The sequence below is a fragment of the Triturus cristatus genome, chromosome 7 (assembly GCF_964204655.1).
Source record: "Triturus cristatus chromosome 7, aTriCri1.1, whole genome shotgun sequence".
In the NCBI taxonomy this organism is placed as follows: Eukaryota; Metazoa; Chordata; class Amphibia; order Caudata; family Salamandridae; genus Triturus; species Triturus cristatus.
The window spans coordinates 1,863,367,867-1,863,383,517 of NC_140590.1; the positions used below are offsets into that span (position 1 = coordinate 1,863,367,867).

At 51.5% G+C, this 15,651-nt stretch overlaps 1 protein-coding gene across 1 annotated transcript in view; it reads left to right on the forward strand.

The window, feature by feature from the left end:
- Positions 1 to 1,800: 1,800 nt before the first annotated feature.
- Positions 1,801 to 15,651, forward strand: part of LOC146813517 (zinc-binding protein A33-like) — a 190,950-nt gene continuing 177,099 nt past the window's right edge. The window contains exons 1-2 of the mRNA XM_085615437.1: positions 1,801 to 1,907; positions 8,463 to 8,558. Coding sequence (XP_085471563.1) covers positions 1,862 to 1,907; positions 8,463 to 8,558 — 142 coding nt within the window. The 5' untranslated portion in view covers positions 1,801 to 1,861. The remainder of the gene's footprint in view (positions 1,908 to 8,462; positions 8,559 to 15,651) is intronic.

Consider the following 15,651-nt stretch of genomic DNA (forward strand, 5'->3'; position numbering starts at 1 on the left):
CAACCTGATATCGAACAGACCAAATTATAACTAGGCCTAGGAGTGCATTGACTCTGAATGACGCATTACTCGGACACTGCAAGGACTCTGAATGATGCATCACTCACACACTGCATGGGCTCTTATTGATGCGTCACTCGCACACTGCATGGACTCGGAATGATGCATCACTCGCACACTGCATTGACTCTGAATGACGCATCACTCACACACCGCCTTGGACTCTGAATTACGCATCACTCGCACACTGCAAGGACTCTGAATGATGCATCACTCGCACACTGCATGGGCTCTTATTGATGCATCACTCGCACACTGCATGGACTCGGAATGATGCATCACTCGCACACTGCATGGACCTCTGGATGATAGGTCACTTGCACACTGCATGGACTCTGAATGATGCATCACTCACACACTGCATGGACTTTGAATGATGCATCACTCACACAACGCCTTGGACTCTGAATGACGCATCACTCGCACACTGCATGGACTCTGAATGATTCATCACTCGCACACTACATGGAGTCTGAATGATGTGTTACTTGCACACTGCATGGACTCTGAATGGCACGACACTCGCACACTGCATGGATTATGTTAAACAGAAACTGTCAGAGGCCAGTAACAACAAGAACAGATTCTAACAGAACCCATACCACAGAACAGTATCAAACTACATAAAGGATGATCTGTATACAAACAGAGTCTAGCGTACACATGTTTTCATCGAATACAGAAAGCAGTTACTTTTCTAAGTGACAATCTCAAGGCCCCATGACCATGAGAGTGAAAGCAATTAGTCTTCTCCAACGGAAGCAATTGCCACCACCTCTAGTCTCATCCTCGACACTCTAATGGCAGAACTATCTAATATTGGCACATACGTAGGGAAAATGGACACTAAACTTGCAGAAGTCTCAGATGAGGTCAAATAAATGGAGACAGAGCTGAACCCCCGTTACCACCGTTCTGACACCACAGAAAGTAGAATAACAGATGTGGAAACAACTGGCTGGTCTTCCTGAAAGGGGGCCAAACATATAGGCCATAAGATGCATGATTGCTAACCTGGAAGATAGGTCCTGCTGGAACAATGTCAGGTTTTATCTTTTACCGGAGGGAGATGATCACAATAACTATCTCCTGAGAACTGTTTTCAATGAACTGCAGGAGTTCCAGAGAGCACACAGACTACAGCGGCAAAATGCATCTACTGCAAACTCACCCGGCCAATATTTGCCTGATTCTTGCAATACCAGCAAGGAAGAGCCACACAACAAGCAGCAAATAAAACAAAATGGGCCAATCATGCTCGATAATCTCCTGATTTATATTTTAGCAGAATCCTCATTAGAAACAAATTTCCTTAGAAGGTGCTTTCTTTCTCGATACACACAACTTAAGCAAGGGTTCAATAAATGCCTCCTGGAGGGAGCCACCAGTAATGGTGATCACAGGAGACAGCAAGAATACGTGAACCAAGAAGACCTTGGGAAATTCATGGAGACTTTGGGCTGGACTCTCATATGAACCCAACCATTCATTACACAACCAACCTCGAATAAAGAACACAAGTGACCGAGAGGACACACAAACCCAGCAAAAGTCACACACAAACACACACCTTACATACACAAATATGGTGCACAGTGACACGTAAATCTGCTCCCTCATCATTCACCTCCCCTCACACACAGATTTCAGAATGCTGCCATCAGCACTTTCTAAGTGGAGTTTCCTGTCTCAGTATCTGTTATATAGATCCCTCCCTAGCGGCTCAAGAGACGACTCATACCCGAGTACCTCTCACTGTTTCCTGCTCCTCTGAGTATCCTGATCATCAGTGAAGGCTCCGATGGCATCGAGGAGGGCTCCGAGAAGGAATCAGACCTCATATACAGGTAATTCTGATGCAGTCTCCTAGGACAGAGGGGATTAAATGTCATCTATAATCAATAGTTAGTGTTATACAGCCTGAATAGGGGCGCTGCAGACAACCTTCTCTTATCTAGTAATGTGCCTGATGCAGTCTGTCCAGAGTAAATTAATTATAGTCAGTGCACGGTCTGTGCAGGGCAACTGATGGAATCACACCTAATCGCAGCACACTCAACGCAGCAGTCAAATTTGCTGCTGTGCTGCAAAGGTGACAAGAAAAAAAACTGTGCAAAGCTGTATCTGTGACAACTGACCTGCTGCTGCTGTTGTATCCTGCTCTGGTTACGCTGCCTTGCACGGTGCACAGATTTGCACTATGGTGCAGACGTGAGTATGTGCTGCATGGCATAGGATTTGCACTGGAAGCATACACTTCCAGCGTGAGGTCCCATACTTAAACTCAGAAGGATCCCAATCATTAGGACGTGTGCTGAGCCCCCCACACACATGCAATCTATAGGTGTTATGGGGAAATAAAAAAAATTCTCTTCTTGACGCCTGCTTCGAGGAGATGTTAGCTTTTGACGCAAATCCTTGTCTGGCTATCTTAGTAAGTCGAATGCAAAAACAACAGTTGATGGACAGAATTCAGAAGAATGTCAAACATTCACCCCAGTACAGAGATCTGGGCCTAAATACATCGTTTTTTTGCTCACCATGCCATTCCAGTTTGAACCCAGCCATATGCAAATCAGTCTTGACCCTGTGCCTCATGGGAACAGTCCAGCCCGAACTGCCAAGCCAGGTCCTCCCTGGAATGGAACCAAGCATCCAAGTACCGGTTTCGGGGTTTCACCCCTCTTCAGCCAGGATAGCTTTATTCCAGTGGCATGGAGAGCACGGGACTCACGTTTTAGCATACCCGTCCCATTCGGGGTGACAAATGCAAAAACAATAGTTGATGGACAGAATGCAGAACAATGTCATACATTCACCCCAGTACAGAGATCTGGGCCTAAATCCATCGTTTTTTTGCTCACCATGCCCTTCCAGTTTAGACCCAGCCATATGCAGATCAGTGTTGACGCTGTGCCTCATGGGAACAGTCCAGCACAAACTGCCAGGTCAGGTCCTCCCTGGACTAGAACCATGCATCCTAGGACCGGTTTCGGGGTTTCACCCCTTTTCAGCCATGTTAGCTTGATTCCAGTGGCATGGAGAGCACAGGTCTCACGCCTGAGCATACCCGTCCCTCTCGGGGTGACAAATGCAAAAACAACAGTTGATGGACAGAATGCATAACAATGTCATAAATTCACCCAAGTACAGAGATCTGGGCGTAAAGCCATCGTTTTTTTTGCTCACCGTGCCATTCCAGTTTGAACCCAGCCATATGCAAATCAGTGTTGACGCTGTGCCTCATGGGAACAGTCCAGCACAAACTGCCAAGCCAGGTCCTCCCTGGACTGGAAACAAGCATCCTAGGACCAGCTTCAGGGTTTCACCCCTCTTCAACCAGGATAGCTTGATTCCAGTGGCAGGGAGACCAAGGGACCCACGTCTGGGCATACCCGTCCCACTCGGGGTGACAAATGCAAAAACAACAGTTGATGGACAGAATGCAGAATGTCAAACATTCACCCCAGTACAGAGATCTGGGCCTAAATCCATCATCTTTTTTGCTTACCATACCATTCCAGTTTGAACACAGCCATATGCAAATCAGTGTTGACCCTGTGCCTCATGGGAACAGTCCAGCCCGAACTGCCAAGCCAGGTCCTCCCTGGACTGGAACCAAGCATCCTCGGACCGGTTTCAGGGCTTTCAGCCCTCGTCAGCCAGGATAGCTTGATTCCAGTAGCAGGGAGAGCAGGGAGGACCTGGCTTGACCCTAAGTGTGCAGGAATGCCCAGACGTGGGTCCTGGGCACACTGTGCCACTGGAGTCAAGCTATCCTGGCTGAAGACGGGTGAAACCCCGAAACCGGTCCTAGGATGCTTGATTCTGGTCCAGGGAGGACCTGGCTGCACAGGGTCAAGACTGATTTGCATATGGCCAGGTCTAAACTGGAGTGAAATGGTGAGCTAAAGAATGATGGATTTAACCCACATCTCTTGACTGGGGGTAAATGTTTTGATTTGTTCTGCATTGCGTCCATCAATTGTGTGTCTTTTGCTTTCTTGCCCTAAGTGCGCCAGGTATGCCCAGACGTGGGTCCTGGGCTCACTGTGCCACTGGAATCAAGCTATCCTGGCTGAAGAGGGGTGAAAACCCGAAACCGGTCCTAGTATGCTTGTTTCCAGTCCAGGGAATATCTGGCTTGGCAGTTCGGGCTGGACTGTTCCCATGAGGCACAGGGTCAAGACTGATTTGCATAAGGCCCGGTCTAAACTGGGGTGACATGGTGAGCAAAAGAATGATGGATTTAACCCAGATCTGTTGACTGGGGGTGAATGTGTTGATTTGTTCTGCGTTCCGTCCATCAATTGTGAGTCTTTTATCTTAGTAAATTGGACAATTTGTAGAAAATGATGAGGTTTTGTGCCGAACCATCCACGTAACACCCCAAGAACACACCCTTGGTGCAAAGTGACACAAAACAGAGCAAAGAGGGCATCTTTCCAACCCAAAATACCTTTTTCAATGGAAAGTAGATACCAATGTATCACTTTGCACCACTTTGAGTCACTTTATGATGGTGTCAAGTATTAATAAGTCTAGGCCTGACTGTTATTAACTTCTCTTGGCACCATGTGACAGTGGCATGGTCCCAGCTTTGGCACACAGAGCGAGTCACTCTCACTTTCCTGAGCTGGCACCCACTGACTGTTACTGAGTCACTGTGACACACAGAGGGATTAACTGGCCTGTCCTTGTACACACTGAGAGTCACTGACTTGTCATGGCACTGACTGATATTGACATGGTACTAAAACAAATAGCTTTTTGTAATATTAATCTGCACATATATAAACCCCACAATAATGTTTAGAAAATTATTGTCAAGGTAAGTAGATGTAGGGTTAGAGTAGTAAATATATAATTCCCTGTGTATGTTTACCCTGTATGTTGGTAGTTGACATTTTGTGCATGTTGGACAGGCCTCACAGACGGCTCGCGCCCTCCCCGCTCGACAAGGCCAGGACTCCGGGCCACCTGGCATAACCCCGCGACCAGCACCTGTACCTTGTCCCCCGACGGACCCTCTGCCCTCGGACCCCTACTCATCACGGGGTCCAGCCCCACCGGCTTTCCCGGCCGGGTCAAGCCGCCATCTTGGACCCTGTACCACGCGGCCGCCTGGCCTCCCCTCGACCCTAACCCCGGGCCTGGCCGGCCCCGACATCCCGGCACCACTATCCACCCAGGAGGTGAGCGGACCACTTGGCAGGTCAATGGGAGACCGAAGTGTCAAGGGCTCTCCCCCGCCAGGTGCCGATCGCTCCCAGCTCCCCCAGGCACTGGCTCCACCCCCTGCTGGGTGTCTGGACACCTTCATCCCGGACCCTCCGACCTCCAAGTGCGAGGGTCCGGACATCAAAGGGCACCAGCCCTATAACTGAGGCAGCTCCGGAGCAGGAAGGCAGTTGTATCCTGGAGTCGAGAGACACCGAGTGAACTCAACCCTGACGGTCTACTGGCGCTGCCGTAGCCCGCTCTTGTGAACCATCGTCCTGCCTGCTGGCGCTGCCGCGGCCTTCTGCAACCTTCATCTTCCTGGGACCTGCTGGCGCTGCCGCGGCCCGTTGTACCGACCACCCTCACCGGGACCTGCTGGCGCTGCCGCGGCCCTCTGCAACCTTCATCTTCCTGGGACCTGCTGGCGCTGCCGCGGCCCGTTGTAACGACCATCCTCACCGGGACCTGCTGGCGCTGCCGCGGCCCGTGGTATCGACCATCCGCACCGGCACCTGCTGGCGCTGCCGCGGCCCATACCACCTAACCACAAAGCTCGAGGATTGTGAGCTCATCACCATCTCATCCGAATTACCTGATTGGTAAATAGACTGTCCCGCTACCCCCTTCCCTACCTTACGAGACTCTAATCGAGGGGACCCCTGAGTCCAGACCTCCTTGTACCATTTTACCGTACCTTAAATAAGTGCCTATAAAGATCACTGAACCTTATCCGTGTGTGGTATTTGTCTGTGGGGGGGAAGTTACTTGTCTGTACGATCGCTGGAGACGGCTCTCCCCGGAGACCTCTCCCCCTGACCCCGGCCGACCCTCCCGGTCCGTCTACCTTTTCTAACAGTGCAGGTCAATATTTTTATTATTTCATATTTTAATACACGTCCACTGACAGTCAGTGACTACTCGTGACACACAATGAGACAGCAACTCATTCTTGGGGCACACTGACAAAATCAATGGTCAGCATTTGCACTCACTGAGAGGAAATGGTCTGCACTGACATAAACTGAGAAGCAATGGTGGACAATGACACACTCTGAGAGGCTATGGTCAGTACTGATGCACACTGAGAGGCTATGGTCATCACTGAAACCCACTGAGAGGCTATGGTCAGCACTGACATACACTGAGAGGCTATGGTCAGCACTGACGCGCACTGAGAGGCTATGGTCAGCACTGACACTCACCTAGAGGCTATGGTCAGCACTGACACACACTATGAGGCTATGGTCAGCACTGACACACACTGAGAGGCTACGGCCAGCACTGACACACACTGAGAGGCTACGGTCAGCACTGACACACACTGAGAGGTCATGGTGAACACTGGCATAAACTGAGAGGCGATGGCCAGCATTGGCACACACTGAGAGGCGATGGCCAGCATTGCCACACACTGAGAGGCGATGGCCAGCATTGGCACACACTAAGAGGCTTAACTCAGCATTGGTGCCCAGACATGCACACCAGCACAGATTGTCCAGCTTTAAAAAAAAACAAATCTCGCTGGTCAGCCTTGACATTAACTGAGTGTCCGTGGTAACATTTTACACACACTGACAGACACAGTTCAGCTATTGCAGGCACAATGAGCAACCGTCAACAAATGGTACATGAAGAATGAATGAATGAAGAAGGTATTTAATAGAGCGCACTGTGGCCAAGCGGCTTCCTGGCGCTAAAACCTGATCAAGACTCACATAAATCAATCCGAAGAGTTAGGGAGAAAAAGCCTGAGAGAAGAGGAGGGTTTTTAAAGCTTTGCGAAAGTGGGAATAAATGGGAATAGAGCGAATAGAGAGAGGAAGACTGTTCCAGAGCTGGGGGGCCAAAACCGAAAAGCGAGTGCCCCCGGTTCTGGATTTGCGGAAGCGGGGAATGTACAGGAGAGACAGGGAAGAAGAACGAAGGGTACGACAAGGGGCATAAGAAGAGATGAGAGAGGTGATGAAAAGAGGAGCAGAACGGGAATGAGCCTGAAAGGCTAAACAGGCCAGTTTAAAAAATGAGCGAAAGTGGACGGGGAGCCAGTGAAGGGATTTGAGTGCAGGAGTGATGTGAGAAGATTTAGGAAGGGAAAGAATGAGGCGAGCAGCTTGGTTTTGAATGGCCTGAAGTCGGCGAGATTGAGAAGCAGGAATGCCTACAGACAGGCCATTTCCATAGTCAATGCGGGAGATGACAAGAGCCAAGACTATGGTTTTGAGGGCGTCAATGGAAAAGAACCGTGAGATCTTCCGGATGAGACGGAGGGACAAAAAACAGGAAGATACGAGTGAGTCACAGTCCACCCTTAAATACGCAGTAGGTGGCAGCTGGATAAGGCTTGTGCAGTGTGGCTTAATACAGACCTGGTACATGCAGTAAGTTTCAGTCCAGATGTGTCACGCACCGAGGGTCACTAGCCAGTCTCTGCATCCACACAGAGTCCCTGAGATGTCTTGCATCAAACTGAGACTTACGTACAGCCTTGGCAAACACACTAAGGGCCACTCTCCTTTCCTCACAGATTCTTGACTGGAGCCAGTACACACTGATCAGTCTTGGTGCACACTCAGATTCATTGTTTAATCTTGGAACACACTGATAGCCACTGGTCGATCTTGGCAAATAAGTAGAGCCAGTTACCATCATGGCGCACACTGAGGGTCAGTGATCAGTCTTGGCACACACTGAGACTCAGTGACCATTCTTGACACAGACCATGACCAGTGACCAGTATTGGCACACATCGAGACTCAGTGATCAGTCTTGACACACACTGAGACTCAGTGACCAGTCTTGGCATACATTGAGACTCAGTGACCAGTCTTGGCACACAGTGAGACTCAGTGACCAGTCTTGACACAAAGAGACTCAGTGACCAATCTTGGCACACACTGAGACTCAGTGACCAATCTTGGCACACACAAAGACTCAGTGACCAGTCTTTGCACACACCAAGATTCAGTGACCAGTCTTGGCACACATCAAGGCTCAGTGTCCAGTTTTGGCGCACACTGAGAATCAGTGACCAGTTGTAGAACACACTGATATTCATTAAATGACTTGACACACAAAAACAGAGGGCATTACAAGTCCTCCTATGACGTACTCCAGCTACAGGCAGGTGATCCACTTCCACATGTAAAGTTAAACGCAGGATTCTGTGATTTCCTCTCCAGGTGGCCGGGAGATCCCTCGTCTAAGGAGGCAGGCGATAACCCTGGGAGTGATGATTGCCGTCAACACATTCATAAACATCGTGCTCTACCGTCTGGGTAAGAAGTGTGGAGTTGACTTTCAGACACCCTAAGACCCCCCCCCCCCCCGTGGCACGTGAAATGGACTCTCTGCTTCAGGCATGATTAGATAAACTACAGATGAAAAGAAATAGAGGCTCCTGATTCTACATTGTAACCACAGAATTACAGTTAGGAGGTGGCCGTCGGCCTCAGCAGTAATGTCTGACTCAAAGATTTGTCTTAAACATAGTTTAATATGTACATTCTCCTGGATGATGAAGATGGAGATGGTGATGATGCTGAAGCTGATGATAATTAAGTGCTCTGAGCGCTGCGAGTTAGTGATGGAGAATGATGATGATGAGGATGATGGAGATGATAATGATGGTGATTATGATGATGGGTATTATTGTTATTATTATTATTATGATTATTATGAAGTGTTCCGAGGGCTGCGAGTTAGTGATGGACTATGATGATGATGATGGAGATGATGTTGATGATGATGAAGATGGTGATAATGAAGATGGTGGTGGTGATGATGATGAGGATGACGAGGATGATGATGATTATTATTAAGTATTCTGAGTGTTGAGAGTTGCAGAATGCTCCTGTAGGGGGCGCCGAGGTCAGTGATGATGATGATGAGCCAGAGAGGTTTACTATGAAGAGCAGTGGAAGGCTCCTGAAGGGGGCGCCGTGGTCAGTGATGATGATGATGATGATGTGTCAGAGAGGTTTGCTGTGAAGAGCTGTGGAGGCTCCTGAAGGGGGCGCCGTGGTCAGTGATGATGAGTCAGAGAGGTTTGCTGGAAAGAGCTGTGGAGGCTCCTGAAGGGGGCGCCGTGGTCAGTGATGATGATGATGATGAGCCAGAGAGGTTTGCTGTGAAGAGCTGTGGAAGGCCCCTGAAGGGGGCGCCGTGGTCAGTGAAGATGATGATGATGAGTCAGAAAGGTTTGCTGTGAAGAGCTGTGGAAGGCTCCTGAAGGGGGCGCCGTGGTCAGTGATGATGATGTGTCAGAGAGGTTTGCTGTGAAGAGCTGTGGAAGGCTCCTGAAGGGGGCGCCGTGGTCAGTGATGATGATGATGATGTGTCAGAGTGGTTTGCTGTGAAGAGCTGTGGAGGCCCCTGAAGGGGGCGCCGTGGTCAGTGATGATGATGATGATGTGTCAGAGTGGTTTGCTGTGAAGAGCTGTGGAAGGCTCCTGAAGGGGGCGCTGTGGTCAGTGATGATGATGATGATGTGTCAGAGAGGTTTGCTGTGAAGAGCTGTGGAAGGCTCCTGAAGGGGGCGCCGTGGTCAGTGACGATGATGATGATGATGATGAGTCAGAGAGTTTTGCTGTGAAGAGTTGTGGAGGCTCCTGAAGGGGGCGCCGTGGTCAGTGATGATGATGATGATGAGTCAGAGAGGTTTGCTGTGAAGAGCTGTGGAAGGCTCCTGATGGGGGCGCCGTGGTCAGTGGTGATGAGGCAGAGAGGTTTGCTGTGAAGAGCTGTGGAAGGCTCCTGATGGGGGCGCTGTGGTCAGTGATGATGATGATGAGTCAGAGAGGTTTGCTGTGAAGAGCTGTGGAAGGCTCCTGAAGGGGGCGCCGTGGTCAGTGATGATGATGATGATGTGTCAGAGAGGTTTGCTGTGAAGAGCTGTGGAGGCTCCTGAAGGGGGCGCCGTGGTCAGTGATGATGATGATGAGTCAGAGAGGTTTGCTGTGAAGAGCTGTGGAAGGCTCCTGAAGGGGGCGCCGTGGTCAGTGATGATGATGATGATGTGTCAGAGAGGTTTGCTGTGAAGAGCTGTGGAAGGCTCCTGAAGGGGGCGCCGTGGTCAGTGATGATGATGATGATGATGTGTCAGAGAGGTTTGCAGTGAAGAGCTGTGGAGGCTCCTGAAGGGGGCGCCGTGGTCAGTGATGATGATGATGAGTCAGAGAGGTATGCTGTGAAGTGTTGTGGAGGCTCCTGAAGGAGGCGCTGTGGTCAGTGATGATGATGATGATGATGATGAGTCAGAGAGGTTTGCTGTGAAGAGCTGTGGAAGGCTCCTGGAGGGGGCGCCGTGGTCAGTGATGATGATGATGATGAGTCAGAGAGGTTTGCTGTGAAGAGCTGTGGAGGCTCCTGAAGGGGGCGCCGTGGTCAGTCATGATGATGATGATGATGAGTCAGAGAGGTTTGCTGTGAGGAGTTGTGGAAGGCTCCTGAAGGGGGCGCCGTGGTCAGTGATGATGATGATGTGTCAGAGAGGTTTGCTGTGAAGAGCTGTGGAGGCTCCTGAAGGGGGCGCCGTGGTCAGTCATGATGATGATGATGATGAGTCAGAGAGGTTTGCTGTGAGGAGTTGTGGAAGGCTCCTGAAGGGGGCGCCGTGGTCAGTGACGATGATGATGAGTCAGAGAGGTTTGCTGTGAAGAGCTGTGGAAGGCTCCTGAAGGGGGCGCTGTGGTCAGTGATGATGATGATGATGAGTCAGAGAGGTTTGCTGTGAAGAGCTGTGGAAGGCTCCTGAAGGGGGCGCTGTGGTCAGTGATGATGATGATGATGAGTCAGAGAGGTTTGCTGTGAAGAGCTGTGGAGGCTCCTGAAGGGGGCGCTGTGGTTAGTGATGATGATGATGATGAGTCAGAGAGGTTTGCTGTGAAGAGCTGTGGAAGGCTCCTGAAGGGGGCGCCGTGGTCAGTGATGATGATGATGATGAGTCATAGAGGTTTGCTGTGAAGAGCTGTGGAAGGCTCCTGAAGGGGGCGCCGTGGTCAGTGATGATGATGATGATGAGTCAGAGAGGTTTGCTGTGAAGAGCTGTGGAAGGATCCTGAAGGGAGCGCCGTGGTCAGTGAGGCCGATGATGATTATTACTAAGGGTTTTGAGCGCTAAAAGTTGCAGAACCCTCCTGAAGGGGGCGCCCAGGTCACTGATGTGTCAGAGAGGTTTGCTGTGAAGAGCTGTGGCCGATGAGATGTGAAAGTGCTGTGAATACCGGTGCTGACTCTGACTGACTGAAATAAGATCTCCCACATTGAGCAGAGCCTGGGGACAAATAATTTATCTTAGAACATACTTGATTACCTAAATTCACTAGCCAGCCAAAGGCTCAGAAGTGGCACTTATGAAATAGATCAAAACATTTGTTGAGTGTCAAATAAGCCCTCTGCAAGGATGTCTGAGGTTCACCAACCGCAAGAAAACATTGAGAAAATTGTGACAGTGCAGAGAATGTTCAGCACAATTACCCTAAAATGATGCTGAGCTGCCTCAACATGTCATGAAATAACAGCCTTAGCAGCAAGTGTTCTCTGGCACCAAGGAGCAATGGTAAGCCCACTGGGGCAGAGGGCAGAAGGGGCAGTGGTCAGCCCACTGGGGCAGAGGGCAGAAGGGGCAGTGGTCAGCCCACTGGGGCAGAGGGCGGAAGGGGCAGTAGTCAGTCCACTGGGGCAGAGGGCGGAAGGGGCAGTGGTCAGCCCACTGGGGCAGAGGGCGGAAGGGGCAGTGGTCAGCCCACTGGGGCAGAGGGCGGAAGGGGCAGTGGTCAGCCCACTGGGGCAGAGGGCGGAAGGGGCAGTGGTCAGCCCACTGGGGCAGAGGGCAGAAGGGGCAATGGTCAGCCCACTGGGACAGAGGGCGGAAGGGGCAGTGGTCAGCCCACTGGGGCAGAGGGCGGAAGGGGCAGTGGTCAGCCCACTGGGGCAGAGGGCATAAGGGGCAGTGGTCAGCCAACTGGGGCAGAGGGCGGAAGGGGCAATGGTCAGCCCACTGGGCCAGAGGGCGGAAGGGGCAGTGGTCCCCACTGGGGCAGAGGGCGGAAGGGGCAGTGGTCCCCACTGGGGCAGAGGGCAGAAGGGGCAGTGGTCCCCACTGGGGCAGAGGGCGGAAGGGGCAGTGGTACCCACTGGGGCAGAGGGCGGAAGGGGCAGTGGTCCCCACTGGGGCAGAGGGCGGAAGGGGCAGTGGTCCCCACTGGGGCAGAGGGCGGAAGGGGCAATGGTCAGCCCACTGGGGCAGAGGGCGGAAGGGGCAGTGGTCAGCCCACTGGGGCAGAGGGCGGAAGCGGCAATGGTCAGCCCACTGGGGCAGAGGGCGGAAGGGGCAGTGGTGCCCACTGGGGCAGAGGGCGGAAGGGGCAGTGGTGCCCACTGGGGCAGAGGGCGGAAGGGGCAGTGGTCCCCACTGGGGCAGAGGGCGGAAGGGGCAGTGGTGCCCACTGGGGCAGAGGGCGGAAGGGGCAGTGGTCCCCACTGGGGCAGAGGGCGGAAGGGGCAGAGGTCCCCACTGGGGTAGAGGGCGGAAGGGGCAGTGGTCCACGCTGGCTTCAGTTCCAGAGCGCCCCCACGCCTGACCCTCAATAGGCGGATTTGCGTGAAGATCTGAGCTCGCACTCCGAGGTTTGAAGATGATGGTGCTTTGTGCAGTGAATCTCTGAGAGATCTGAGCACCTGTGGAGATGGGTTGATCTGGGGTCATGAGGGCACACGCAGGGGCAGGGGCAGTGATAGGGCCCTCGTTATAAGGCCACTGCAGCTTGCTCCACCCATTGCCTCTGCAAGAGCAGCGAGTGACCGTACACGGCTACTAACCAGCACAGTCCTACAAGTCTAACCGTCCAGACTGTTCCAGGCCCCCTAAGCTATAAGAATGGCTTGGGCGGCAGGTATTAATCATTTATATTGTATGTTGAATTAGTAAATAACTTTTGTTCTCATCTCTGAATTAAGCAAACAATGCCACCATGTGGCGGCCTGTCATAAGTGCCAGTATGGACAATTAAGTGCCAGTGCTGAGCACCAAAAATCACGGGCTCAAATTAAGCCCTGGGCAGGACTAAGTACACATTCTTGCTAGTGTCTCTCTGGGGCGTATCCAGCAACACTGCTGGAGGCAGAGGCCTAAAAAGGGCATTATGCAGCAGAAGTAAAGTGAGAGACAGACACTGTCTCTGTGACATGAGGTGTGTGAGACGAAGTGAGCTGAAGGGTAGAGGTATATTTATAGCTGATATTTGAGGGATAAGTTATGAGGAAACCTCCAGTGGACTCACAGGCTGCCCTTAGATGAACAGAAGTCAGGGGGAAGTTCTGAAAATGTGAGAATCAAGCAAGAGCGCACAGTGGGCATTGCATACATCATAATATGAGGCTGACATGTGGATTACACAAAGCCATCAGGGGCTCCCGTGATGCCAACACACATGGCACATGTGCTGAACATGAAGCGCAGGCAGAGCCCACAAAAGCCCGCCCAAGGCTCCTGCGAGTCTCAGCATGGGGTCTGTATGGAGGTCTGCATGGGGCTCTCTTGAGGTGTAGCACTGTTGCACTTGCCAGATTGGTAGATGTCCCTCAGGAGTGCACTGCCTTAAGTCCAAAAAGGAAAAAGTTTTACTCCAAATTCAACTAAGGTTGTTCCAACATGTCAATTTTATTTCACAACAGGGATTGTGGTACTTTCATTAATTCATGAAGTATATTTCTCTTGTTTGTTATTCCATAATAAATTGCTTCTGAAACACCAAACGTGTGTTTACTTAGCTCCAATGCATTTCGGGCCTTCTTCGTCAGGGGGTTATCTCTCGTGAGGTTATAAACCGGTGAAGTGAGGGATAGCCCTGCTGTTGAGTGACTGAGGTCATGAGTCATGTGTGACTTTTTATTCCCACCACTTCACCCTCCAAGTAGGATCTCAGTCATACAACATGTCTGACAAAGTCTTTGGAGGATGGATGATACATCTGTACAAATGACAGAAGGACAAACTGCAGTCCAAGAGTATCTGAATTGCCAACACCAGTGGTTCCTAAAGGTATGACTTCTGTGGACGTCCATTTAATAATTAGGGAGAGTGGGGACCCCCACTGAACCATTCTTGGAATCTAGGGACCCACACTGAGTCCTAGCTGGATGCCAGGGACACCGGCCCAAGCAATTTGGATGATTTGAAATGTAAAACAATCCACAAAAATACAGGCACAACCAGTGATCAACCAAATACACAAATGATGAAATATTTTATTTTCTTCATAAACAAATCTGGAAAATCACCGACAACAGCAATCTATCAACTTCGACTCCGTCATTGAGTCCACTGGCTGCACCGGAGCCGAGGGTACCACTCGTGTAGAGCACAATGCATCGCAGCCCCGAATTACGCCGCAGCCTCGACCTCATCAACAACAGCCCTACAGCCCTGTCGATGTCCGCACTTTAAGAGCGACACCATGAAGTCGACTTGATGCAGCTTGACCTCCAGCACCTCATCGATGCTGCACCACAGTAAGAAACTGGGGTACCGCACCTGTAATCACTGTATCACCTCCCTTGCATAGCAGTAAGGAACTGACGCCCCACCTGCAACCGCCACATCACCTCCCCTGCATAGCAAGAAGGAACTGACGGCCCACCTGCAACCGCTGCATCACCTCCCTTGCATAGCAGTAAGGCACTGACGCTCCACCTGCAACCGCCACATCACCTCCCCTGCATAGCAATAAGGAACTGACACCCCACCTGCAACCGCCGCATCGCCTCCCCTGTATAGCAATAAAGAACTGACGCCCCACCTGCAACCGCCGCATCACCTCCCCTGCATAGCAATAAGGAACTGATGCCCCACCTGCAACCGCCGCATCACCTTCCCTGCATAGCAATAAGGAACTGACGCCCCACCTGCAACCGCTGCATCACCTCCCCTGCATAGCAATAAGGAACTGACGCCCCACCTGCAACCACCGCATCACCTCCCCTGCATAGCAATAAGGAACTGACACCCCACCTGCAACCGCCGCATCACCTCCCCTGCATAGCAATAAGGAACTGACGCCCCACCTGCAACTGCCGTATCAACTCCCTTGCATAGCAATAAGGAACTGACGCCCCGCCTGCAACCGCCGCATCACCTCCCCTGCATAGCAATAAGGAACTGACGCCCCACCTGCAACCGCCGCATCACCTCCCCTGCATAGCAATAAGGAACTGACGCCCCACCTGCAACCACCGCATCACCTCCCCTGCATAGCAATAAGGAACTGATGCCCCACCTGCAACCACTGCATCACCTCCCCTGCATAGCAATAAGGAACTGACGCCCCACCTGCAACCGCCGCATCACCTCCCTTGCATAGCAGTAAGGCA